General features: G+C 36.4%; 2 protein-coding genes across 7 annotated transcripts; one reads left to right on the forward strand and one right to left on the reverse strand.

The window, feature by feature from the left end:
- Positions 1–78: 78 nt before the first annotated feature.
- Positions 79–8,597, reverse strand: haus5 (HAUS augmin-like complex, subunit 5). 4 transcript variants are annotated; one of them, XM_079895967.1, is made up of 19 exons: positions 8,372–8,597; positions 8,230–8,292; positions 8,096–8,128; positions 7,500–7,524; positions 7,278–7,410; positions 6,763–6,922; positions 5,502–5,577; positions 4,049–4,134; positions 3,901–3,955; positions 3,681–3,808; positions 3,504–3,582; positions 3,282–3,415; positions 2,905–3,067; positions 2,744–2,824; positions 2,501–2,646; positions 2,140–2,236; positions 1,755–1,893; positions 1,176–1,308; positions 79–1,025 (listed from the first exon to the last, which is right to left on the reverse strand). In XM_079895967.1, exons 1-19 carry the CDS (start codon positions 8,461–8,463, stop codon positions 923–925), a joined length of 1,926 nt encoding a protein of 641 aa, XP_079752093.1. In that variant the 5' UTR covers positions 8,464–8,597; the 3' UTR covers positions 79–922. The 4 variants fall into 4 exon arrangements, with proteins under 4 accessions (XP_079752093.1, XP_079752092.1, XP_079752095.1 ...); XM_079895966.1 differs by having other exon boundaries at positions 2,140–2,239; XM_079895969.1 differs by lacking the exon at positions 7,500–7,524 and having other exon boundaries at positions 8,067–8,128.
- Positions 8,598–13,703: 5,106 nt separating this feature from the next.
- Positions 13,704–23,288, forward strand: LOC307173604 (uncharacterized protein). 3 transcript variants are annotated; one of them, XM_079896823.1, is made up of 8 exons: positions 13,704–13,951; positions 14,066–14,276; positions 14,389–14,522; positions 14,636–14,724; positions 14,808–14,953; positions 21,870–21,950; positions 22,054–22,142; positions 22,928–23,288. In XM_079896823.1, exons 2-8 carry the CDS (start codon positions 14,066–14,068, stop codon positions 23,027–23,029), a joined length of 852 nt encoding a protein of 283 aa, XP_079752949.1. In that variant the 5' UTR covers positions 13,704–13,951; the 3' UTR covers positions 23,030–23,288. The 3 variants fall into 3 exon arrangements, with proteins under 3 accessions (XP_079752949.1, XP_079752950.1, XP_079752951.1); XM_079896824.1 differs by having other exon boundaries at positions 13,906–13,933; XM_079896825.1 differs by lacking the exon at positions 21,870–21,950 and having other exon boundaries at positions 13,906–13,933.
- The last annotated feature ends 873 nt before the right edge of the window (positions 23,289–24,161 follow it).

The raw sequence follows: 24,161 nt of genomic DNA on the forward strand, positions 1-24,161 counted from the left end.
TTCTTTACAAGTTTTGGATCAGAAACCAAAAGCGTTTTGCACATACTAGAACAGTTTCCCAAACTTGGGTGTGAGAGTTGAGGAAAAGCAAATAATTAAATCATGAAAATATTAAATAAAAAAAAGCTTTAAAATAATTTTTGTTTACCTGCATAAAGTGACCAGTAACCAACCAGAGAACCACAAACAGGTGGTTACATTTTTTAAATATGAGTTGGTCAAACTGATTCAGCTGACAAAATGATTAGAAATTCCTGTACTATAAGATTGACAGGTGCACAAAGGGTTAGAAATACTTTGTACCCATGTAATTGCCCTGCAGCAGTTTCTGTTTGCTGATGGATTTTTGTTATCTTTAGGGAAATATAATTCATAAGAGTAGAGTATGAAAGCAATGTCATGTCAGACAGGAATGACTAAATCACTCTCACCTGAATAACTTAAGGCTCATACATTCAATACTTTGAAGACAGATATTACTTTTGTTTATGAAAGATGCATTACATTTATCAAAAGTGACAGTAAAGACATTTGAAAACTGCTGATTCAGATTTCCGACTACAGAAAATAAATAACTTAATACATATTCAAATAGAAACATTAGACATTTAAAAATCTTACCAACCCCATATATGTATACTTATATAAACTGGATCTTACTAATTTCATCCTTTAGTAGGGTTTAGATTTAGAACACCATAAAACAAAACATTGATTCCTTTATTCCAGTGTCTATTAGATTATTTATTGAGAAATCTAGTAAAAGTTCATAAAATATTTCTTGAACAGGATGTGCCCTCAAACACAAATTGAATATAGTGAAGAAATATTAATGACTGCAAAAAGTGAATTGAAAGTAAGTGAAATGTTAATTGTACAGATAAAGTTGCTTGTGAACTTTGCTCTCAAATGCAGAACTAAATCAGGATTCCTTTGTTGCCAGTTTCCATCGCTGAAGCCACTGTTGGAATGTCAGTCCATCTCTCTGCATGTCTGGCAGGGCAAACTGACCAGGCTGCTCCCACCTGCACCGACAGACACAATCAAACAGTGTGTTGATCTCATTCAAATCATAGTTTGAACAATTGAGGATCAGTATTGCTCCTGTAGCTGTTAGTTTCAAAACATTCCACAAAGGGCCAATATTGGAAAAATTTGAAAGGTCCATGTCTTACCAGTGTGTGATGGCAGTCTTCACTTGTTCTGAGTAAAGCAGGCCTTTAGAGCACCTCTGTGTGAGCTCACGGGCCCGCGGGAGCAACGTCTGCAGAATCTCTCCGTCAACAGTCTTCACTTGCTGCAACAAAGCTGAAACCGACATAAGAGGTGTTTGAGTTTTTAAAGTCCCCCATTATGCTATTTTAAAGGTTCCTAATTTTGTTTTGGAGGTCACCTACAATAAGTTTACATGCTTCCATAGTAAAAAACAACAACATTTTATCATAATATACATTGCACATCACCTAATTTCTCAAAGAGGCTGAAAACTATTTGTTTGAAGATTTGGTCTCTCTAAAACCCTCCTTTCCATGAGCTACTCTGCTATGATTGGCCAGACAGCCCAGTCTGCAGTGATTGGTCTACCGAATCAATTCTTACTTTTAGGAGATAACTTTTTTTTTTGTCATGCACTTTGACCTTTAAAAGTTGGCAGACTTTTTACATTCACAAACAGCTATATAAACACACTGCATAAAAGATAATATTTGAAAAAGCATAATAGGGACACTTTAAATATTGCCATGATGACATACTCTGCTGATCGGGAGACAGAAGCTGTGCCGTCAGCTTCTGCAGGTCTGATGTTGACTCTGAGAAAAGCTGAAGAAGCCTGCACAGATATCGTAACTCCAGCCGTCGGGCTGCTGCCTGAGACCAAAGCTCCTCTGGGGCCTGACAGAAAGAAAGACGAGACTCCTGACACACTCTACCAGCAGTTTTGGCTGAAGTTTGGGTTGAAAGAAAAGTGTAGGATATGGATACTGTCAATCTTTGACAAAAAATATTTCATCTGTCGTAGCAGCAATTATCAGAAAGGTAGCAATTGCTGTAGGTGGTAAAATAATAGACTTTAAAATGGCATTCAGAAAAATTAGGAATAAATGAAGAGTATTAATACGCTATAAGTGAGCATCTCACCATATACATGGGGAATGACAGACTTTCACAGAGTTTGTGGAAAACTGGGGACTGTATCCGGCGGATCGAAAGCTGAGCTGCTGGTAGTTTCTGCCCCCTACTGATAAAAAACAAAAACAATCAAAGGCTTGGTCACTGCACAGACATTAAGCCTTAGAGAAATTTTTTCCCCATTGATACAGTGATAATGTAATATTAATGTGCACTGCAAACAGACAGTAACTAAGAAAATGTTTTAACATCTTCACTAGCTTCTGACTTTGTGTTTTAAAGCAACTGAAATTCTAGATGGTATACTGTACAATGGCATTTAAATCCTACTAAAGGAGAAAGAAAAATGGATTTTGGTAGATTTTCTGACCCCTTCATGACCCTGCAATCCAGTGCAGCCAGTGATACACAGCTAAAGTGCTTGGCCCCTTGTGACACAGAGTTGCGGAGTCCACTGCTGGCTTCAATCAAATTGCCAAACTGAGGATTGAGCTTTTCCTGAACAAACTGTCCAACCTGAAAAAGGTTTCTTGTATATGATTACATATACACACACATATACATTTACAAATATAAATATATACAGTATAGAATGTATTGGATGAGATGATACCTTTGCATGGACACGGCTTAACTCAGTCTTCATGGAGGAGTTCCCCTTGATCAGGCTCCGTATCTGTTCTTGTCTCCTGTCCTATACAGACAAAGCACACACGTAACAACTCCACACTATGAATATGCAGTCTTTTGTCAGCAATAAATACAATTGCGTACCACAAGCTGTCTGAAGTCCATGACACTTTGCCACTGTGTCTGCAGGGTTCTGATGGAGTCCAGCCCCTCTCTGGCCTGCAGCTGTAGCTGAGCGCACTGCTCTCTGATGCTGTCTCGAACTGCCACTTGCTTCACTCCCTCCATCTCCAATTCAAACACACACCTGCTCACAAACAGAACAAAACTCATTTGTACTTTACAACATCTATTTGTTTCTTAGATGATAATCCAGTAATCGCTTTGAGGAATTGAGCAAGTAATTTGAAAAATTACTTTGCAACATTATAAATTTGATGAATTTTGCATCAAATAAATTTCATGAGAAAATACAATATTCTTTGCCATAATGATATAGATTGGGCTGAGGGAATTCTCACCTGGACACTGGGTCTGTTTCGTGTGCCGTCTCTGCTTTTCTCATCAAAGCTATGATTTCAGTCTCCAGCTGCCCATGTCTTTTGCGAGTCTGAGACAATTCAAAATAACACTGCTCCACTTCCTCCCAGGCAGACTGCGAGCAAACACACACAAATACAACCTGAGCCACAAGAGAAAGAGTGTAAAAAGCTCTTACTGAGAGTACCATCTCGATTGATCACCTGTAATAGACTATGGACAGGTGTTAACTCCTCCTGCTCTGACGACACATCTATTAGGTGATCACGCTCATAACGAAACCTGTAATAAACACAAATGCTTGAGAAATAAGCTATTCAATAATGTGATACTTTATAGTGTGGGGTTTGATAATATAATATTATGATGGAAAATGTTACCCTAGAGCCGAAACATCCCGCTCCACATTTAAAGCTGCAATCTTCTCCTCTAACGCCACCTGCTGTCTGGAAGTCAGGGCTTGCAGAGCCGAAAGCACTTGGTTTGGAGGATGAGACCGTAGGAGGTTCTGAGAAATTAAACATGTTGATGTTCTCATAAGGTGTTGATGAACAGATGATAAACAGACATGCATACTCTTAAAACGAGTGTTTCACCTACCTCCACTGAACTCATCCAGTGCTGGATCACAGCATTCCTTTGATCATGAGTAAATCTAAACGAAAATTAAATGAATTAGCATCAACAAAGCAACAGAGCTAAAGCTCTGTTATCTACAATATCAACGTCAAAGGCCTGTGTCTCTTACTCAGTGGAGGGATTTGCTTTTAGTTCACTCTCTAGCAGGCACTGGGAGAAGTGAACCCTCTCGCTGCAAAGCTCTCTCACATTCTTCTGAAATGACACAGAAAAGATATTTCATAAAATCAGTGGAAAGACAAGTTGTTTAATCAAGAGATCAAGTGGAGTTTGGCTTGTTAACATGATTCCTTAATGGAAGATGTTGTAACTGCATCATCTGCCTGAAACATCAACTATGACAAGAGGCCAAAATGTGGTGGGCCGTTATCGGCGTTAACGCGAGACTCTTATCGCGCGATAAAAAAAATATCGCCGTTAATCTATTCTCCAAGTTGGGTTGGGAGCTGGCTCAAGCTACACAAGCTATGATGACGCAATCTACCCGCGGCCGCGAGGAACACGCGGCTGCAACGCATCATATTCGTCGTCATCTTAAGTAAACACGGCTGAAAGTGAAAGCTGGTGTAAATGATCGGTGCAACATCCATTATTTGGACTTGGTTCGGATTTAAGCCGTCCGACGTAGACTGTGTGGGGTAACAGTTCGGTAAGTTAACACACGACTAATCCGTTCTACCACCTCAAATGCAAAACGAAACATATCACTGAATACCAGCGCGCGCGCGTATTATTCCCAATATATCTTAGTGGTGTAGCACATAATCTCTGTCTGCACCCGATTTTAAGAATCGTTGTTGTGTTTCTTTTTAACTGAAAAGGCATCAGTTAGACAATATTCTAATTTTAAATCAGAATATTTTCATAAGCTCCAAGCCATGATAAACATTAGACCTACTTAAGTCTCTGCAGCTAGTGTACTTAAATTTTATTTATCTGCAAAATTATGTTGTATACTTACAGTTTTACACAATATATGTTCTCAAAACTACATACACCCTTTCAAAAAAACAAAAAACAAAAAAAAAAACATTTAGCAGTTGTTTAGCAGGGTCTGTTTAACCTGTTCTGAAATGGTTTTATTATAATATAGTTATCGCAAGAGGCTGCAATGTATATCACAATATGGATTTTAGGCCATATCGCCCATTCCTAATTGATAGCCTATAGTAGTTGATAATAACATAGGCCTACCTAATGTTGCCTACGTACGGTAACAGTACAGTAGTAACCTTTTACAGTCTATGAGTAGAACAGCTTTCTCAAGCAGTTTGTGGTGCATTTTGGAAAAAGGAGATGAGCCCCTGGTCTAATGCGCCACCTGGCTTGAGAAACCCGTTCTCAAAGACTTACTTTTATAGTCATTATTTGGGTAGCACACATATTCTGAATGCCTTCGGCAGAATTCAAATGAGCCATTTTAATCTAGATTAATCTAGATTAATTTCAAAATTAATCTAGATTAATCTAGATTAAAAAAAATAATCTATGCCCACCTCTAGTAGCTATATTATAATATTACAGTATGCATCACAAACAGCATTAAATACAGCAACACTTACTAAAACTAAGGGATCTGATCCATCTTCACTGTCTGAATTGTCAGATGGCCCAAACACAAGCTTCACCTCTGCTTTCCTGGACAAGAAGAGAAATAGTGTGATTTAGAGTATATATACACTACTGTTCAAAAGTCTGGAGTCTATGGAAGCTTGTTTCCACCACAGAATAAAACATTATAAAAGATAATTGCGACTTTTTCTCTCACAATTGTGAATTTACATCTCACAATTCTGACTTTATTTCTCAGAATTGCTAGATATAAAGTCAGAATTGTAAAATATAAACTCACAATCACGAGAAATAAACTTGTTTATATCCTTTTTATAAACAAGTTTATATTTCGCAATTCTGACTTTATAACACAATTGCGAATTTATCTTCCAAATCTGACATCTTTTCTCAGAATTGTGATATAAAAAGTTATAAAGTCCTATTCTAAGGAAAAAAAGACTTGAACAGAATTGCGAGTTTATATCTCACAATTCTGAATTTATAACACGCAATTGTGACTATATCATGCAATTCTCACTTTATAACACACAACTGAGACTTTATATCACACAATTCTGACTTTTTAACTAGCAACTGAGACTTTATATCACGCTACATATCAAGTTATAAACTCGCAATTGCGCAGGAAGTAATGCAGGACTAATGAGTAGTACTACATTAACACTTCAGCTACTACTATTAATTAATATAGAAACAAGCTTAACGAATCAGTAAGTAATAATAATTTAGGACTAAGTTATTTCCTTATAAGGTAATCAATAATTGCTTAATGAGATTAGCCTCATTAATAACTATTAACTAAATGACAAATTATAAATAACATTTTTGTGTGTCTGAGACGTAATCAGTCATCATTTTTACTCTGAATATAGTCATAAAATGTATCACTAAAGTGTTACCTAGTTACTATGGAGGAACTACTAGTGATCCTGCATAGTTACTTATTAATGACGGACCATTATTCTAAAGTGTTACTGAGTAAACCACAGTTAAGATCACCAACATGTGTGAGATGTCTCTATAACCCAAACAAAAAAAGAGAGTATAAATCTTCCGCTACTCGTACCAGATTTGCATTTTGCACATCTGAAATCCACATACAAATTAACTTTCATAGTTGTCTCCGCACATTAAACAGGGATTGGAGGAAGGTATTACTTTTTAAACATCAAATAAATGGCACACAGCAGCATTAGAAAGCTGCCATAGAAATATGACAGTCTGGAGGTGATATGGGCATTTGCTCACTTGCTCAACTCTTCCAGGGCATGGCGTTGGGTGCCAATCATGTGTGTGTCCTCTAACAGCACGTTTCTCTCCTCAGAGCAGCGCTGCCTGAACGACTCCAACAGGATCTGTCTGCACCTGCTCTCCATAAAGTCCTCCCAGTTCCTGTTCACGTTCTGCTCTGCTTAGCAGTCACAAGGGAGGAAAGATATTAGTAACAACAGCATAAAATGCCTTTTCATAATCTGATGCATTTTTAAATGGAATATTAAATGGGCAACAAATTATCTTAAAATGAAAGTTGCTGCAGAGGCAGAGCAAGTTATTCTAAGACTAAGTTACAATTATAAACAAACAAAAAAGCATACACCGATTTTACAATAAAACCAGTGATGTGCATTTAGTAATTAAGAGACCATTTTGATCTCATTATGACGATTCACATTGTCTGTGGCAGGTGTGTACCACAGGGGTTGGTAGTATAAAAGAGCATCGGGATAGAAATGGATAGAAATGAACAGAAAAAGAAAATTCACCTTCAGTAGCAAGTTGATCCTCCGCTCTATTGATCTTTGTGTCCAGTTGAAGGAGTTCAGTCTGAAGGGCATTAATCTCTCTCTGAAGCTCAAGTCTTCTTGCATCTTTATTCTGATTTTTCAACTGTTTAAACTACAAAGAACAATCACCTTTTCATACTGTTCATATGAATCCTTATAGGAGCAGATTAGCAAAAAGGAAATTAAGCTCCTCTTCTTTACCTCTTTATCTTGTAAAACTTTGTACCTAAGGATTCAGAATGTCAAGGAACAATTCCACTGATCAGACAACCACAAATTATCTTAAGTAACAACTTCATTTGCAACATTTTTGACAGTGTGGTATAAACACAAAAACTGTGATGGGCCTACTGAAATCATCAGATACTGTATATGCAATGATTTATGCCATATAATCAATGTTATTTTAATTTTATTTATATACTATTTATTGATATTTTGAATGATCTTCTATTTTTAATTAGCTCAGTGCTTTTTATTGTCAATTTTTATGTGCTTCTACCATTTTTATTAGTCTTCGTTTAAATCTATATTTTCTATTTAGCTTTAATTTGTGTATTAGTAATTTTAGTTTTCTTTTTGTAATTTCTATTTTCTTTCATTTTAAGCTTCTCATGTATTATTTATATTTTAATTATATTTCAGCTTTATTTAAATTAACAAAGGCGCATTTATATATATAAGTATATATATATATATAGTTATGTGTGTGTGTGTGTGTGTGTGTGTGTGTGTGTGTGTGTGTGTGTGTGTGTGTAAATAAAACACATCACATTTACAGAAAACTTTAAGGATACCATTGAACATTCCCCCTCATGACCCGAACATTCCTGTAAAATATTTCAAAAGACATTTGAATCTGTGCATTTAAAAAAAAAAACGTAATTTAATTTAGTAAGGATTAGAGATTATAAAAACCTTGAGCTCTCACCTCTCTTTATAAACATGTTGCGTTATATATTTCCAAATGGAAGCTCCAGGACCGACGCATAATCTGCATAAAAACGTAAACACGTGATCATTCTAAAATCGTTGATGAGGATTAATGTTATAATTCATAACAACCCACTAACGTCTTCATATAGCCGTCATCCGGGAGTCTGGCTCCTGGCAAATCAAGTTCCTCAATAGCCCAGCGCTTTAGTTCCTGACTGAGACTCGACATCTTTTTGAAACTTTTTATAATAAAACAAACCTACAGTTTCCAAATCTCACATCTTCTAAATGAACACGAAAAGACAACAGTCAAAATCCCATAGAAATCCGCGGGAGACGTTTCTTCGCCCCCGTTTATTCTGCGCTTTGTAACTGACTGTGCCGATGCTGCCCCCACAGGTTACTATACAAACATCACCATTCACATGTCATATCTTTATCCCAGGACCTGTTTGTCGACTACCCATTTAATCTCTTTTGTATTGAATGCATTTCTATTTTTCATTTCCTCAAACAGATCCCCAATAGGCTATTGCTTTTAGGATTAAATTCACTGAATAATCTTAATTGTATCATCAAAACAGGTATAGCCTATTATCATAATCTATTTAGACTCTTATGTCTTTATATATATATATAGAAAGATGTCAATTTTACCGTCACTCCCACAGCTGCTAGCTATTATAAACACCCTCACAGCAGCGTTATATTTTTGTAATTTTATGCATTTTTTATATAATACAAAGTATAGTGATATAAAAGTACAAACATTTATTAAAAAAAAAACTGTGCAGGATTTAAATATGCCCTTAACGCGTCATCACAGTCTGTAATAGGCAATGGTTAAACACATCTTTATAATGACTATCATTCTATATAGATCAGTGGGTTAAACACATCTTTATAATGTGAACTCGCAGTAAAAAAAGAGCAGTAAATTACTGTGATGTCAGCATCATTTTGCTATTGATTAACAGTAACTCGTAAGAAAATGACCCAGCATGCATTAATTTCACTGTATAATTACAATAATTTATTGTAAAATAATAACCTTTAATTATTTGCACTGTAAGAAATTATATTGTTTATAGTATACTGTAATTGTTTTGAAGTCACCATAATATATTATAGTGTTCCATAAGCTTGGGATCTTGGACCTTGTATATTCATATTCAAATTTCTGATCTAGTCAAGTCAGAAGTGTGACAAATGAAAACATTTGTTAAAACAATGACAAGCTAGAATAAAATAAGCCAACTGGCTGATTTTAAGCTTCAAACTATAATAAGTGTTATTTCAGCATAAAAAATGACCAATATAATTCATAATTTTTTGTAGATGGATATTTCACAATAGTAAAGCAGCTGCTGAGATTTATCTTTGAAAGGTGTGAGATCATCTCGCAACACAAGATTTTATTCTTCCATCAGCTAATGATGCACAGACATCATACTAATACAAAACACAACAATGGCACTCAACAAATAATAATAATAATAAAAGATAAATTCTGAACATTACAAAATGAACAAACAACACAAACTGCTAAAAGTGAACCAAAAATAAATTTAGTACCAGAGATAAAACCAACATGAATCAAGAAACTCCACAGCATTATATTCATTCCACATTACATGCTGTGTATACGTCCAGGCACATATGCAGTGTTGAACAGTATTGTAGATTTCCCAAGAAATTTCCAAGAGTGCATGCAGATCCAAGAGACGTCCTGCTGTGGATTTACTGAGAAAATCATGCAATTATTAACCTGGAATACTGTAATTTCACACTAAAAAATGTAACAGCCTAATTGTTTGCAGATTGTTTAGGATCTGTTAAAGATGAAATCCACAATAATAATGCGTACAAAACTAAAACAATTAAAAATCTAAAACAATCCCTGTCAGAATTCTTAATGTTTAAGCTCATGAATTTAGACAAAAGTTTTTTATTAACTGCAGGTATTTTCAATTTTGTAAGCCTGACAACTTCTGTAGAAAAAGAAAAACACAAAAACAGTGCAGTATCAGTTATAAATCATGCAGTGGAGAATCACTTAAGTGCAATTTTTAAATCATCTAGACCTGTGAATGTACATCGAATCAAATACATTCAATTTATTTGTTCTGAATAAGCAAACATTGCTTTTGATTTGAATTGATTTCATGTCAACCTTGACGGTTCACCTCCATGAGATCCCTGCTACAAATGTCAACATACCATCTTATAAACCATGCATGCCATTTCTGTAGTGGTGAATCACGGCAATGATCTTAACAATGCACTTTATTTTTGTTCTCAACGATTGTAATCTCACACAACAGAAATGTTGCCATGCAGGTTTTCTTTCAGAGAAAATGACCTTTAAGTCATGTGGTCAGGAAACGAGAATCTTGAAACAACAATGTAATTAAACGACTGGAAGATTCTGAAAGCTTATTGCAGTTTAATCCTTTAACTGCCCCCCCCCCCCCCTTTTCGCATGGACAAAAAAATCACTATACAAACTTAAATGGTTGTAATTCAAGAATGCTTTGGAATATAGACATATGGTTGGTCTTGTTTTTAAGAAGACATTTGCCAGATTATTGTAGAAGTGAAATAAATTATGAAAGTGAAACAGAAAAAAGTTTGAGTTTATAAAAATATATAATGTAAAAATATAATTATTTATATTTTATATAAAATATATATATTACAAAATATATTTTACTCTAAAACTGCTAGAAAATTAAAGCCAAAACTTTTTCACTAGATGGACAGCCAGCTTCCTTACTGACCATATAAGGGCGCCTCCATTTTCATATATGTTTTGAGTGATCTGAACCATGTATTTCCATAATTTCATGCAATTTATGAAGTATACATCCTATTCAGAAATAGTATGGGTGTTTTGGAAGTATTTGATTTGATTTCAACCTCTAATAAACATAAAAAGAGCACATATGTGGGTTATAGCTCGCTGGCACATCACAAATCGAGAATCCATAATATTTTTCTTTATATTCTAAACATTTTCAGACATTTTTTTCTCATAAAATTTAATTGGTGTTATCTTTTGAACTCTTGGCACGAAAACAAACTGAGGTTTCTTCCAATCTTTCATGATTTTTCATGTTTATTTCTATTTCAAAATAAAGGCCTAAACACGCCTAATGAATATGAAATATTCTTGTTGCAAATTGATAAATTACTGCTCCTCTGTAATTTATTTTAAAAAACAGCCACCAAATATGAAAAGATTGTAAGCTTTCAAATGATATATAGTTTGTCAATATTACTTTAGGTTTTTACTAAGATATTATTGTTCTAAATATATATGGGCAAACGTCCCACCTGTGGGACGGTGACAGTTACACGATTAATTATGATTTTACAGTTGTAACTGTAAAAAAATTGTATTTACAATAGAATTGAGCTATTTTTATGGTACATTTGTACGAAAGGATTTATATGTTTTGGTTCATTTTAAATGTCATGGCAACAATTGTTTTGTGTTATTCATGTTAAATGTAGTTATTTTCAAGTTGAATTACACCATTTTTTTTTTTTTTTACCACTCAAAGTTGTTCATGAGTACAAACTCTTATATAGATTTTGTTAATGTTAAGAGCTCTAAAATAGATACAGGTGCATCTATTTTTATTATTAGACAGGTGTGCCAAAAGGTTACTAAGACTGTTTAGAAAGGTTATCTGTTATGTTGGAGTAAATATTTCATGTTATTGGATCCCTTGTTTTTTTTTTTTTCTAAGAAATGAGTCATTTGAGTGATGTTTTTTACATTATATTTTGTACCCGCATTTCACTTGAAAAACCAAAACAAAAAAACAATCAAAACAAAAAAACCCAAATGATTTTCTGATTGTATCTCTGATTGACAGCATTTGTTTTGGTTGGTTACAGACAGACAGACAGTGACACTGTTGTTTTGACACATCTGTTATTCATACAGTTTCCTTATTGGAAGACAGCCAGAATTTTTCTTCTCTAATCTGTTTTATTTGTCTTGATTTCATTTGAAGGGTAAGATTCAGTAGCCTGACTACGTCAGACTTCGTACTTCCGCTCAATTTCAGTTCGCTTCTGTACTCAGTCTGAGATAGCGACCGTTTTCCCCGTTTTCCTCCGGCCTCAGAACAGCCGGCCAATCAACGAACAGAGGGCGGGCTGAGAGCCGTGACGTAGATGCTGATTGTACCGTGGATGCGTACATTTACTTCACATAATCTGCAAAAGTCGTTCACAGCCATGTTCACTGCGGTATTTCGCTCCATGGTTTTGTTTTCGCATCATACATGTGTTTACAGTGGAAGTTAGATGCGGCTGAGCATGCGCATAACACACGCCATAACCAAACGTTATGTGATTGGCTTACGAGTAACCAATGATTTTAAACTTCAGGCAAGCGCCCCCCGCGAGAAAGAAAACGCTTTTCAATTATGCCATGCTAGACTCTGTCTACGAAGCAAAGCGAAGTTTGGTATTACCAGAGCCCGTCTACGTCCTATTAGACATTCTCTGGTATTACCAGGCTAAAGATTCAGCCTACAGTACACAGTTATTTGCCGGTGACGTAAATACTCTCATTTTCTTTCCTCAATCGAACTGAATTCTTTTCTCAGACTCAGTGGGCTCGGCACTGTTTATTTTATAAAGCATATTAAATTGTTATACTATTACACTCAAACTCAATACACTCAGAGTACTGCCACTTACAGTAGCAAATGGTGTTAATCATTTCTTTGAGCAGAGATTTGATTTAATGTTTTTTTTGTAAACCCCAGAAAATTTACTGATGCAGAATCGTCATTGTCTACATCCCTTAAATAAAAGATTTAGGTTAGGTTGTTTTAGTGTTGAATTTGTATTAGTATATGGTGTGTGTGTGTGTTTAATTGTGATTGTTTTATAGTAATTTTGTATATTATAATACTTCACAATGCCATTGTCCACATGGGGTGAAGTTTGTGCTTAACATCAAGGACCGTAATTGAAACAAGTCCTTAACTTTATTGTTATCCTGATGAACAAGTCTTTTTTACTTTTGTCAAATCAAATCAAATCAAATCAAATCAATAACGATATATTTTGTGTTCTGCTTCCAGCTGCTGGTGTGCTGATTTTTGTCTTGTGTTTATGTTGATAAAACACGAGCTGAAGCTGGTTCTTGTTCTCAGAAGTCTATAGAGTTCTCTTCTAGCAAAGACGTAGCCTAGTTGTAGGCAATTTTATCTTCTTTACAAAGGATTGTGACATGAACTTGCAATTTAGGTTCAAATTATTCTCTCACCTATCAATTGTATGTTACAAAAGTAACTCACTTTATTTAACTTTTCTGAAAACCTTGACTTACAAAATGAAGGATTGGCTCTGTATCATCAGGAGTTTGCCTGCTGTGACCTCATGATTATATTAGAAACACTTAAAAATAAGTCATGTGTAGCCTACCTACTTCCTTATGTGTTTGTTGTGGGGCAGAAGGACAATTCAAAGTTGCTATCATAAGACCATTTTTACCCTTTGATCGTAATAACTGAATTCGCCAAAAGAGGGCATTAGAAACCATTTAGCCAACTTAACTGGGCAATAAAATATATCTGTTGAGCTGACGACGGACTCAGGGACACTATATAAAGAATCAACTGGCAACAAGACACTTACATTTCCTCTCATATCTTTAATCAGCAACGCGCACGGTATAGGTCTAAAACAAGGTATTGTAATAACTTTATTACATTTGAACTTCAGTAAAGGCTAAATGTCTATGAACTGGAATTGTTACAAGTCAGTAGTTTAAAATTTATGTTATTATGTATTGGTCGTTTCAGATGTATATTGCAAGAGGTTTCCTTATTCTTTCATTTGGATCCATGCTGAGGTTCATCTCCTGTTACAGCGATGGAGGTTTGTTGGAGGATCAATGTCAAGAAATGAATATTATCCATGATGGATCAGCACAAGCCACGGAATCCCCTTTCAAGGTCGAACCAGAAAATGTAACTTTGACAGACTCGGAATGGAATAATGTCACTATTAACGGTAGACTCTCTCTCTCGCTCTCTCTCTTTCATAGTTTATTGTTTTATTAGTGTAAATAAAATGTTTTTTTTTTTTTAGATGTGTCACTTTAAAATCTCTCATTTTACCACAGTTACCCTATCGGGTGGATCGAGAGAGTTTATGGGGTTTATGTTGGACTCTCGTGAGTGTGATGATAAGCCTAACTGTACGTCTGTTGGTACGTTTAATTTGACGGACCTAGACAACAGCCTACTCATCTGTGGTGTGAGTCCTGCCGTGCACACACTGCACACAAGTTATTCTTTACACCATGTGTTAAAAGTTAGCAGCTATTAATTAATTAAACTAACGTCAACTGTTTATGTGCATATTTTTAGAACAGAGTCGTTGTTCATCCTAATAACTTAGGGAAAAGTTCAATCACAGTGTCCTGGACACCCGGATCGGCAGGGCAATTTTTCTTCAGGTAGCCTACAGAATACCACCATTATAATTTTGTTAAGTTTCATATTATTATTTTGCAAATCTGATCTTCAATTTGCTTTTCAGAGCTGCAGTTGTAGAAGACTTTTCTACGTTTTGGGGAAGGAAGCGGATAGATCTACCGTCCACAACACCACCGCCAACTGAAACCAGTGCGCATACAATACTAACTACAAGCCCAACAATATTTCCAACAGATTCACATGCCACGGGTAAGAAAAAAAATACCATATGCTACCGTAATTTGTAACCTACTGTTTTTATTTTATTTTATTTTAAGTAGGACTATAGTTTAAGTCACCACCATACAATCAATATTCACAATTCTTATTAAAAGTAATTGCAGTATTCATTATAAATTATGTATCCATGCACATCAATATTTATTTTAATTTACATGCCTTCGTAATTTTTTTATTAAAATAATGTCCCCTCCCATGTCAGGACATCTGGGGCCGGTTGCATAAACCACTAAGGCTTGTCTTAAATGTTAGTCATCAATTTTTTTTCTTGTAGACTGTTCATAACCTTTTGAGTCAGTTAAATAAAAATGTAGGTTGGACTAATTTACAGTTTTTCTCGATTGCTAAGACACATTTCTTGAAAGCTGCTCTCCTTTTCTCTAAACTGTGAACACAAAAACTAGTTTTCAAGCTACATTAACAAAACCTCAGACTCTTCTTGCAAAACCAAACTTTCACCTCAAAACAGTTCAAACTGTGCTCAAAACTGAACTATGTTGTCAAATCGTGCCCCGAGTCAATCAAAATTAAAAACACTAGGCCTACTGAACAGTCACTAAACACTACGTAGAAAAATCGAAAACACAATGCTCAGGACATGAAGCTGGAGAAATAAATGTTTATTGTTCACTGTAGGCTAAATGCATGTTGCAAAACAAAAAAACCCTGTGCATTTAGCACTTGTACAAAAAGACAAAACAGAAATCTTGTGCATTTACACGTAGCACTTGTAAAAACAAACAGAAATCTTATGCGTTTGCCACTGGTGTACAGTAAGCCCATGTAAAAATAAAGTACAAAAATATACAAATAAGTGCATTACTCAGCCACAGCATCATGTCTCCGTACTGGGTCAGGCCACAGGACTTCATCCACATCACAGGCCACATTTTGTCTGGCCAGGCAACGGGGGAAAAAACCCCTGGCATGTCGTATCCAGGCTTGGCATGCCTCCACACCTATGTCACCACAGGCAAGTCCCATGGCTTGCAGGAGATTTACCCTGGTGTAAGGTTGGCGTTCATATACCTTCCACCGCCATGAGGAGAAGAATTCCTCAATGGGGTTTAGGAAAGGGGAGTACGGTGGAAGGCAAAGATTGATAAAACCTTGGTTTATATTGAACCACTCTCTAACCTGGAGGGCTCTGTGAAAACTCACATTGTCCCAAACAACAACATAGATGGGATGCTCATCCTGCTGCCCTAACAGAGCATATCGCATGTGATTGAGGAAAATGAGGAGCTGGTGAGTGTTGTAGGGCCCCAGGTTGGCATGATGGTGGACAACCCCATGATTGCTGATGGCAGAACATAATGTGACATTGCCACCACGCTGCCCAGGAACACCAACAATGGCCCGATGGCCAATCACATTACGGCCTCTCCTTCTCCTTTTGGTGAGATTAAACCCAGCTTCATCCATGTAGATGTATTCATGGGGTCTTTCCATTACATCCAGTTGAATAACCCTCTGTAGAGATATAGTTTTGTAAGTGATACGGAAAAAGTGATTTAGGCCAGTGGTTCTCAACTCCAGTCCTCGGGACCCGCTGCTCTGCACATTTTGTATGTCTCTCTTATCTGACACACTCAGTTCAGTTCATGGAGTCTCTCCTAAGGAGCTGATGATCTGGTTCAGGTGTGTTAAATAAGGGAGACATACAAAATGTGCAGAGCAGTGGGTCCCGAGGACTGGAGTTGAGAACCACTGATTTAGGCCACTACAGTAAATCACTACTTAGAGTAATCAACATTGAGGGCCCTATCTTGCACCCAGCGCAATTGACTTTGTACACCGACGCATGTATCATTCCTATTTTGCACCCGCGCAAAGCGCGCTTTTCCCTCCACAGAAGCACGTCGCTAAACTAGGGAATGAACTTGCGCTCCCTGGGCGGTTCAGCGCAAAAAAGGAGGCGTGTTCCGGCGCAAACGTTCCTTCATGCTATTTTGCAGGTTTAGAAAACAATTGCGCCACTAACCAGGAAAAAATAGTTTAAAGCCAGTGGCGCGTTGCGCATGTTATTCATATGCTATTTTAAGGGCGCATGCTTGGCCATAATCAATGTAGCGTGTGCACAACGCGCATGCACTTTGATTCTCTCATATACACAGAAGCAGCAGTTTTTATTTTTGCAAATCATACATTATTACGATAGATAGATAGATAGATAGATAGATAGATAGATAGATAGATAGATAGACAATTTATTATAAAAGCATATATCTAGCTTACACATTTACCCAAATTATCATACGCCTTTTTAACCGAAGTTAATTTGGGTGGGTTTCTCCATCCCCAACGTCCCTGACGAGAGCGTTGCTCTCCTTGGCTGTGAACCGCTCCTGGCGCGCGCCTGGCGAATCCGCCGTTACAATAGGAATCCGCTTTAGAAAAAGCGCGTCTGCTCTTAAAGGGAATGTGAGATGACGCTCTGATTGGTTTATTTCACGTTACGCCCAAACCACACCTATGAATAATGAAGCTACTTCAGACCAACCCATTTTAGATTTGCGCCTGGCGCAAGAGTCATTTATCCCGCCGGGAAAATAGCAACAGCGCCAAGATCCGCCCACAAAGTTACTTGCGCTTTGCGCTTTGACACTTGCGTTTCAGATCGTTAAAATAGGGCCCTGAATGTTTCTGGATATATGCCAACCTGTACATACTGGAATCTTTGCTCTTTGACTCTGTCTGAGTTGCGATCAAAGGGCACTCTGTATAGCTGTTTCATGCGCAGTCTGTTGCGCTTGAGGACACGATCAACAGTAGAGAGGCTGACACTGTTGATACCCTCAAAATTTACATGGTCCTCAATGATCTTCTGCTGAATTTCACTCAGTTTAATGGCATTGTTCTCACGGACCATATCAACAATTAGGGTCTCTTGGTGTGGGGAGAACATACCTGTCCTCCCACCCCCATGTGGCAGTCTTTCAATTCTACAAAAAGAGAACATGGAGTTACAAAAAATATACATGGAATACTAGGCCTACAAACAGTTAGACCAACCCTCCATTACAATACTACAGTACATTGGTACAGTGATGTACTGAAACATATATTTACGTACAGTATACTGTGGTACAGTATATAGTATGTCATACAGTAATTGCTGTCAACATTTACATACTGTACTATAATGTCAAAAAAAGGTAATTACCTGTTCTCTTCTCTAAATCTTCGGATTATGGTGGACACAGTGAATCTACTGATGTTTGGTTGTACCCTTTGTCCAGCCTCCCTCATGCTCATACCATGGACAAGAACATGGTTAATCACAGTAGCTCTGATTTCATCAGATATTACTGTTCTTTGTCTTCGATGACCACCTCGACCTCCTCTCACACGAACTCTTCCTCTCAGATTTCTATCCATTGTAGGGCCTCACAAACCAGTGCTCTCTGAACTGGCTTACTGTATATGTTCCCTCACATCATTAGCCACAAGTGTGATCAATTTTGAGTTGTTGTGTTCAAGTGGTGACACCTGTGCTTTAATTGTGTTTGACTTTTGTCACCTGTGCTCACCATTATGCAGCACAGGTGCATCACAATGAAAATGTGTTGGCAAGTTGTGTCTAAACAGGTGAAAAGTTCTTATGGTTTTGCCAAAAGAGTGATTGATTCAATCAGTGGGTTCAGGCAACTGAGCATTTGGTTCAGACAATAGGGTTTAGTCTTTTAGCAATTAAGAAAAACTGTAATTCGGATAGGCATTTTTTAACCTCTTTACCTGATTTGCTAAAAATGAGTGGGAGATTATTTTGGTACAACACCGGAAAAACACTGACCCCAGAGGCCTGTTTCATAAAACAAGTTTACCAAATAAGCCACGCTTATTTCAGTTAGTCTGACTCATTGTCAAGTGGTTTGGTTTCATATAGCTAATTTAACATTGCTCAAGCTCTGGCAAGTTATGCTGGGAGGGCATATATTTTGATATTGGTGGAGATATCCCAAGAAGCTGAGGAATCAGGAAATGAATATGATAATGTATTAAAGTTTTTAGTCTATATTAACCTTAACATTAGCCTACGTTAATTAATGAGTTCTGTAATGTTACTGGTAACTAATAAAAACAAAGAGGCAGTTTAACAGAGACTTAACTTCACTCCATTCATAGTGCAATGCAATAGTCAATGTTTCTACTGTCTTGTTCCTTGCTTTTTGAAGAAGCCAAAAACATGTCTGCATCTGTCATTAAAGGCATAGTTGGTAATACTTTATAAAAACTGCGCGCTATTAATCATTAGTTAAGCATTAGTCCACAGTTAATTCGTCATTTATAAAGCATTATTAGACATTAATAAGCAGTTTATAAATACAGTTATAAATGCTTTGTTCTTGATTTATAAGCATATCTATAATGTGTTTAATCATTTTATTTTCATACTTTATTAATGATCAATTTATCATTTCTAAATGAAGTATTGCATTATTTACAAACCGGTTATTTAGGAGTTGTCAGTGGTTCATAAGATCACTTAGAAAGTGTAAGTAAATGATTAATAAACTGTTTAAATACATATTATTATTCAGACATATAGTAATAGTTACTTAGTGTGTTAAAAAATGCTTTATTAACATGTATTTCTACTGTAATTCATGGTTAATTCAGGTAGTTATTAAGCATTTAGTAGTGGTCAGTTAACTATTTTTGTGAGCTCATCTAAAAGTGAGGACTATTTATGCCTTGTAAAGCATTTACAAAGGAGATTTAAAGGCTTTCCTTTTTCCTTTCCTTTAAATCTCCTTTGTAAATGCTTTACAAAGCATAAATAGTCCTCACTTAAGATTAACTAATGATTAATAGCATGCAGTTATTATAAAGTGTTACCGAATAGTTCACCCAAAATGATTTTTGATGAGAATTTTCATTTTTAAGTGAACTATGCCATTAACAGAAAATGTAACTGTTGGCATATTTGTTTCACATCAATATTGTCCAGTTTGTCCTGTTGGACTTGGCACACAGCAATATTGCTAAGTATCACTTGTGTTATTGTTCTCCTAAGAGCACTGAAACTTCTTTCTATACTTCTATACTTTCTATCTTTCTATACAATTCTGATGACTTGTTTTTTGGCGTTAGGGTGGGACAAAAGAGAGAAAGATGTCATAATTGCAGTCACTCAATGCCATTGTATTAGAAACACCCTCGAAACTGTGTCAATTATTTTTTTGTAATCTACTGCCAATGTAATAACACAAGGATTTTAAATGCATTAAAAAAAAATTTGAACATTAAAAACTTTACTATTGCAATGTTGATAGCTGAAAACTCGTCATCACAGTCTGTGAAAAAGGTCCGTAGCAAACCACAACGATCTAACAATACAGTCAATTCCCAATGGACAAAGTCACTTCCTGCCCTATATTTGTTCTTGTTCGAGAAGCCATCACATTTATATGACAGAGATTCACTGGGGGGACACTAGTTGGGGACATAGTTTATATTTGTTAACCACAGAAGCAGTAAATCCTTGTCAGGGCTCGTCGCAATGAAGAAGAAGAAGAAGATAATTTCAAACACTTTAATAATACAAACTCAGGAACAGGCAATCGGGTGATACATTGACAAACAATACCGGACACTGAACTGAATACAGGCAGGAACTAAATACACAGTGGTGATGAACACAAACGACAGGCAGCTGTGAAGAAGGTGATCAGTGTCCATGGTAACAGATTGGTGGCGGGAAACAGACAGGGAAACACAGGTGATGAATGAAAACAACTGAACTGAACATAATGGTGACAATCCTACTATAAATATATTGGAGCTTATTATGTGGATAAAACGTAATCAGTCTCGGTTCTAAAACGCTTATTGTGAAAAAAGCTCAACTATTCCTTAGGCTACTGAGATAGTCAAATTGAAGTACCAAATTCAGTATGCACCTTATTGATTGCCAATGGTGTTATTCTGCATCTCTGTCAGTGTGTGAGGTGACAACTACAGCTTGTTTATAGGCAGCTGTTTTCATTTGATTCATTTTGTACAATTCTTCTTCATTTAGTGAGTGCCCCACCAAAGAGATGTGTTTGTGTTGTTGTTGTTTTTCTTTTGGAAAAGTTTTCCCTGGTGAAAATACTTCATTTTTCATTACAAATTATATTATCAGCATAACAATTTGAGTAAAAGTAGCTGTGTAGGGGATGATGTTCCCTTTTAAAACAATGTGCATTTTTACGTTTAAATTGTTAAAAAGATATTCAGATATAAGCTCAAGGGTGCCCACTTCCTGACAAGAACTTGTCCCAAGTAACTGATTTTAATTAAATATAAAATACATCTGATATCACTAACACTATTTGTCATTTAATATAGAATAATAAACAAATCATAAGTGTCTTTTAAGGCCTATTAATAGATATTTTAAGGGGCGTCAAAATGGCAATACTGAATTAGAAGTTATGTAAAAATTACTTTTGTGTTCTTTAATCAAGCATTACTTTTGTAGAATTAAGGGTTCCCCCACCTCAAAATCCTAGTTAACCCCTGGTTATCACTGATACTATTGGGCTGGCTGCTGAGATTTATGCCATATTAGCATTCTATAGCCTACTATATGGAATTACTTTGTTATTAGTGTTAGCTCACTATCTTTGCCTATTTCAGTGCATTAGGAGAGGTTAACGGTTTCATAATATTAGTGATTCTCATTTCTCTATCACAAAATGCTAAAACTTGCACTGTTTTGGAGATTCATTTAGAGAGAAATGTTTATAGAGAACCCTTTTAAATTATTAAATGCAAACCCACCAATCAACCCCCACTCCACTGCAAACCCACCATGTTTCATGCAGTGTATTCAGTTTTAATATTGTATTTATTGCAGATACAACAACATTCATGACATTTGTTACTTTCTCTATAGCTTTCAATACCACGACTGGAGCCCCTGCATTAGACCCCACTGCAGACCCTCCATTCATCACCACTACAGCTTCACCCAAAGGTAATTCGTTTGTGTATACATGTAGGTCAAGGTTTACCATCACTGCTGCAACTGAGAGGCAGTGAAACCTGAAATCACTACTAAGTGTTTTGGTATTTTGCAGATGTTCTCTCAATCCTCACTAATCTGGATGTTGAGGTTTTGGCGGAGGAGTCGTCCACTGAAGAAGAGCGTCAGGCTGCACTGCGTCAGGTGGGCGGAGCGATTCAGTTCACATACTTACTCTACACTCTTAATGTACTTAAAGGAGAAGTTCACTTTTAAAATGAAAATTCTGTCATCATATACTCACCCTCATGTTGTTTCAAAGCTGTATGAATTTCTTTCTTCTGCTGAACAGAAAGGAAGATATTTAGAAGAATGTCAGTAACCAGACAGTTTTTGGGTCCCATTGACTTCCATAGTAGGAAAAAAATATACTATGGAAGTCAATGGGACCCAAAAACTGTCTGGTTACTGATATTCTTCTAAATATCTTCCTTTCTGTTCAGCAGAAGAAAGAAATTCATACAGCTTTGAAACAACATGAGGGTGAGTATATGATGACAGAATTTTCATTTTAAAAGTGAACTTCTCCTTTAAGTGTGCTGGTGATAGGAAAGTACTTACTTTTAAGTATTTCAAACCAAAGTATGCCAGTATTTTAATTATATAAAAAAGCATTAGCATCAAGCTAAATTAATGAAACTTTTTAAAATAAACTGCAGTTGCAGCTTCATCCTCACAGTCGCTCTACAATTGAGTTGATAGTGAACAGGTGTGACATCACGTCCCTTTAGGCCCCAAAGTGATTCTATTGGCTGAAATAACTTTTATAGGGTTTCCATTTTGTGCCTAATCAGAAATCCACTATTGCTTGTTGTTTTTGTCCTGAACCATAAAAGTACATATTTTCCAAATGTAAATTGGGACTCAGCTTTATTGTGCTCTTCTTCTGCACCTGCTGTTTTCTTACTTGCTGTCATCTTGTTTCTCAGGTTGCTGCTTTGCTGGAGAGTTACTTAAGAGCGAATAATACTGACATCTACTCTTTTGAGGTCACGAGAATTGAGCCGGTATCATCATCACCATGTGACTGAGTCAGAAACCAGCCGAGAGGAACAGACATGTATAAATCCTCATCAAAACCATTGCATTTGTTAACACTTGTACATTAAAACATGTTTTAATCTTAAACACAAAAGCATTGTATTTGTGTCAATCAAACTATGGAAACAAATTGTGAGGAAACTTAATTCAAATTATTTAAATGTTCTTGTTCCTTCTTCATTTGCATAGACGGGAATCCTGCCGTTTTACTGTTGTCTTCTACTGTAATAAAATGAGATTATAATTGTCATTCTTGTTGTGTATTTCCTGGTCATCCAGTAGTCAGTGTGTTTCCTGCTGCTTTGTTCTGTAGATGTTGCATGGATATCTCTCACCGCCCTGCAACTATTCTCTTGTTACCATAATAACACATTTCACATTTTATTTATTTATAGATAGCCTACTAGTTGTTATTCATTAGATACACATACCAATTAAATAGATACTTCTTGATTAGATACTAGTACTTATTTCAACTGTTACTTGTCAGACTTTTTCGGATTAATCAGATTCGGTTCTGATTAATTCGGTTCGAGAGTAGAGATAAAATCCCCAGGCACACACGCACACTAGCGCACACACGCAAGGTCTCTCGCTCCCTCTCTCTTCCGTGAGAGATTTTAACTGATTGCTTCTTGCTTCCGGGAGATTTGAACTGATTTGCGGGCATCAGGGAGCCGCTATCAATATGCGGGAGACTCCCGGAACTTCCGGGAGACTTGGGATGTCTGTGATGTGTCTATGCTTTCCTTCTTTTCTAACATCAAATATAACAAAAAAACTCACCATCCTGTACAAAAGAGAAGAATTGGCATTACAGTACAGATTGGTTCTTTCGGCATTATCTTGAACATTGTAGGCTATAAGGATTAATTTCATGTGTCGTCGTAGAACGGAAGCAAGCAATAGCGTCTGACTGCAGACCAAATCGTGACGTAGGTGCAAACCCTCTATAAATCAGTCTATGGGCTCAGACAACCTTGGAAGTCGAGGAATTTTTTTTAAGGAGTCATCGGATGCAAAATTCACTTTTATGGTGTTGCATATAAATGTGTCTTTGCAGTGTGTGGACACAACCACCATACAATGAAAAAAAAATCCACTCGCTCCTTTTTTTTTATC

This window comes from Squalius cephalus, assembly GCF_949319135.1.
Source record: "Squalius cephalus genome assembly, chromosome: 16".
NCBI classification, from domain to species: Eukaryota; Metazoa; Chordata; class Actinopteri; order Cypriniformes; family Leuciscidae; genus Squalius; species Squalius cephalus.

Bases quoted from the DNA above. Each gene is read 5' to 3' on its own strand.
- LOC307173604 (XM_079896823.1), top strand. From the start codon at position 14,066: ATGTATATTGCAAGAGGTTTCCTTATTCTTTCATTTGGATCCATGCTG. The intron at 14,277-14,388 runs GTAGACTCTCTC...ATTTTACCACAG, and splicing joins GAATAATGTCACTATTAACG to TTACCCTATCGGGTGGATCG. The intron at 14,725-14,807 runs GTAGCCTACAGA...TTTGCTTTTCAG, and splicing joins GCAGGGCAATTTTTCTTCAG to AGCTGCAGTTGTAGAAGACT.
- haus5 (XM_079895966.1), bottom strand. From the start codon at position 8,463: ATGTCGAGTCTCAGTCAGGAACTAAAGCGCTGGGCTATTGAGGAACTT. The intron at 4,135-5,501 runs GTAAGTGTTGCT...GTGTCATTTCAG, and splicing joins GATCAGATCCCTTAGTTTTA to AAGAATGTGAGAGAGCTTTG. The intron at 3,583-3,680 runs GTAACATTTTCC...TGTTTATTACAG, and splicing joins CGGGATGTTTCGGCTCTAGG to GTTTCGTTATGAGCGTGATC.